The sequence below is a fragment of the Aphanomyces invadans genome (genome assembly GCF_000520115.1).
Source record: "Aphanomyces invadans strain NJM9701 unplaced genomic scaffold supercont1.44, whole genome shotgun sequence".
In the NCBI taxonomy this organism is placed as follows: Eukaryota; Oomycota; class Saprolegniomycetes; order Saprolegniales; family Verrucalvaceae; genus Aphanomyces; species Aphanomyces invadans.
The window spans coordinates 368,949-369,963 of NW_008580189.1; the positions used below are offsets into that span (position 1 = coordinate 368,949).

The 1,015-nt window shown below is 55.0% G+C and overlaps 1 protein-coding gene across 1 annotated transcript; it reads left to right on the forward strand.

Moving 5' to 3' along the window:
• The first annotated feature begins 145 nt into the window (after positions 1-145).
• Positions 146-882, forward strand: H310_12873 (hypothetical protein). Its single transcript, XM_008880117.1, has 2 exons — positions 146-382; positions 437-882. Exons 1-2 carry the CDS (start codon positions 207-209, stop codon positions 609-611), a joined length of 351 nt encoding a protein of 116 aa, XP_008878339.1. The 5' UTR covers positions 146-206; the 3' UTR covers positions 612-882.
• The last annotated feature ends 133 nt before the right edge of the window (positions 883-1,015 follow it).

Sequence of the window (1,015 nt, forward strand, 5' to 3'; positions counted from 1 at the left end):
ACTCCAAACCCTTCATACGTTAGTACGTTTTCCAAATCGAGTTTTGAAAGATATTAAGTTTCAGTGGTGTGCAAAAGTCGATGGATGACTGTATTACAAAAATCCCGCCAATCGAAAGTCAAACCGACCTCTATTCCTGGACCAGAGTGGTACCAGTTAAGCGGACTGCAGCAGCTCTACTAACGCCCGTCATTCCGTCCCGGTCCATGGGGATCTTTTGTATCACAATTGTCTTTGTTTGGCTAGGCGACGAGGAAGCACTCAAGGTCGTGTTGAAAACGCCGCAGTGGCAGTACTTGGACACCCCCATCGGCCGCCTAGCCCGCACCCTGACCATGTACTCGACGGCCAGCAGTGCATCGACCGCGAAGCAAGCCGTACGGTAGGACCGAGCGGCGTGCGATCGAATGTGACTGAGTGATTTGTGCATTTGTAGCCCCAACAATGCGCCACCCGCAGTCATGGTGGCTCCAGCGGCAGCCCCAGCAGTGGTGGCGTTGTCACCGGCCCAGCATGTCGAAGAGGCGGATGTGCTCGTTGCAACCGCCGCCGTGCCGGCCGAGCCTGCATATGCCCACGAGCCAGCAGCTTCCGAGTTTGACCTGACTTAGGACGCCCATCGGCAGCACGCACGAAATCTACCAATTCCTCCACCTGCACGGCATGATCTGAATGCTCTGTCCACGAGTTGTCAGCCGAGGGATGCACGTGAATTGGTCAGGTGCATCGTGTTATGTTGCATGACGGCCAGACGGCAGCCGGGTCGGCATTGCTAAGGAGTGCACGGTGGCTTGGCGCGCACCATTCGATAGCTACGAAGGTCTGGTAAAGTAAACTGACCCCACGTCAAAACGTGGACGAAAACTCATGGAAGACTTGGTCAAGGCCTGTACATGGTCGCGCAGGTTCGTAGCAAAAGGATCCTTGGCGACAAATCAAATGATCTTGCAAAAGCAGTGGCGAATGTGATGCCTCGATGGGCTACTGAGTTCCACGGGAAAGGGAGATCTCGCAG

Coding starts and splice junctions, on each gene's coding strand:
- H310_12873 (XM_008880117.1), top strand. CDS start 207: ATGGGGATCTTTTGTATCACAATTGTCTTTGTTTGGCTAGGCGACGAG. Junction 383..436: donor ACCGCGAAGCAAGCCGTACG/GTAGGACCGAGC, acceptor GTGCATTTGTAG/CCCCAACAATGCGCCACCCG.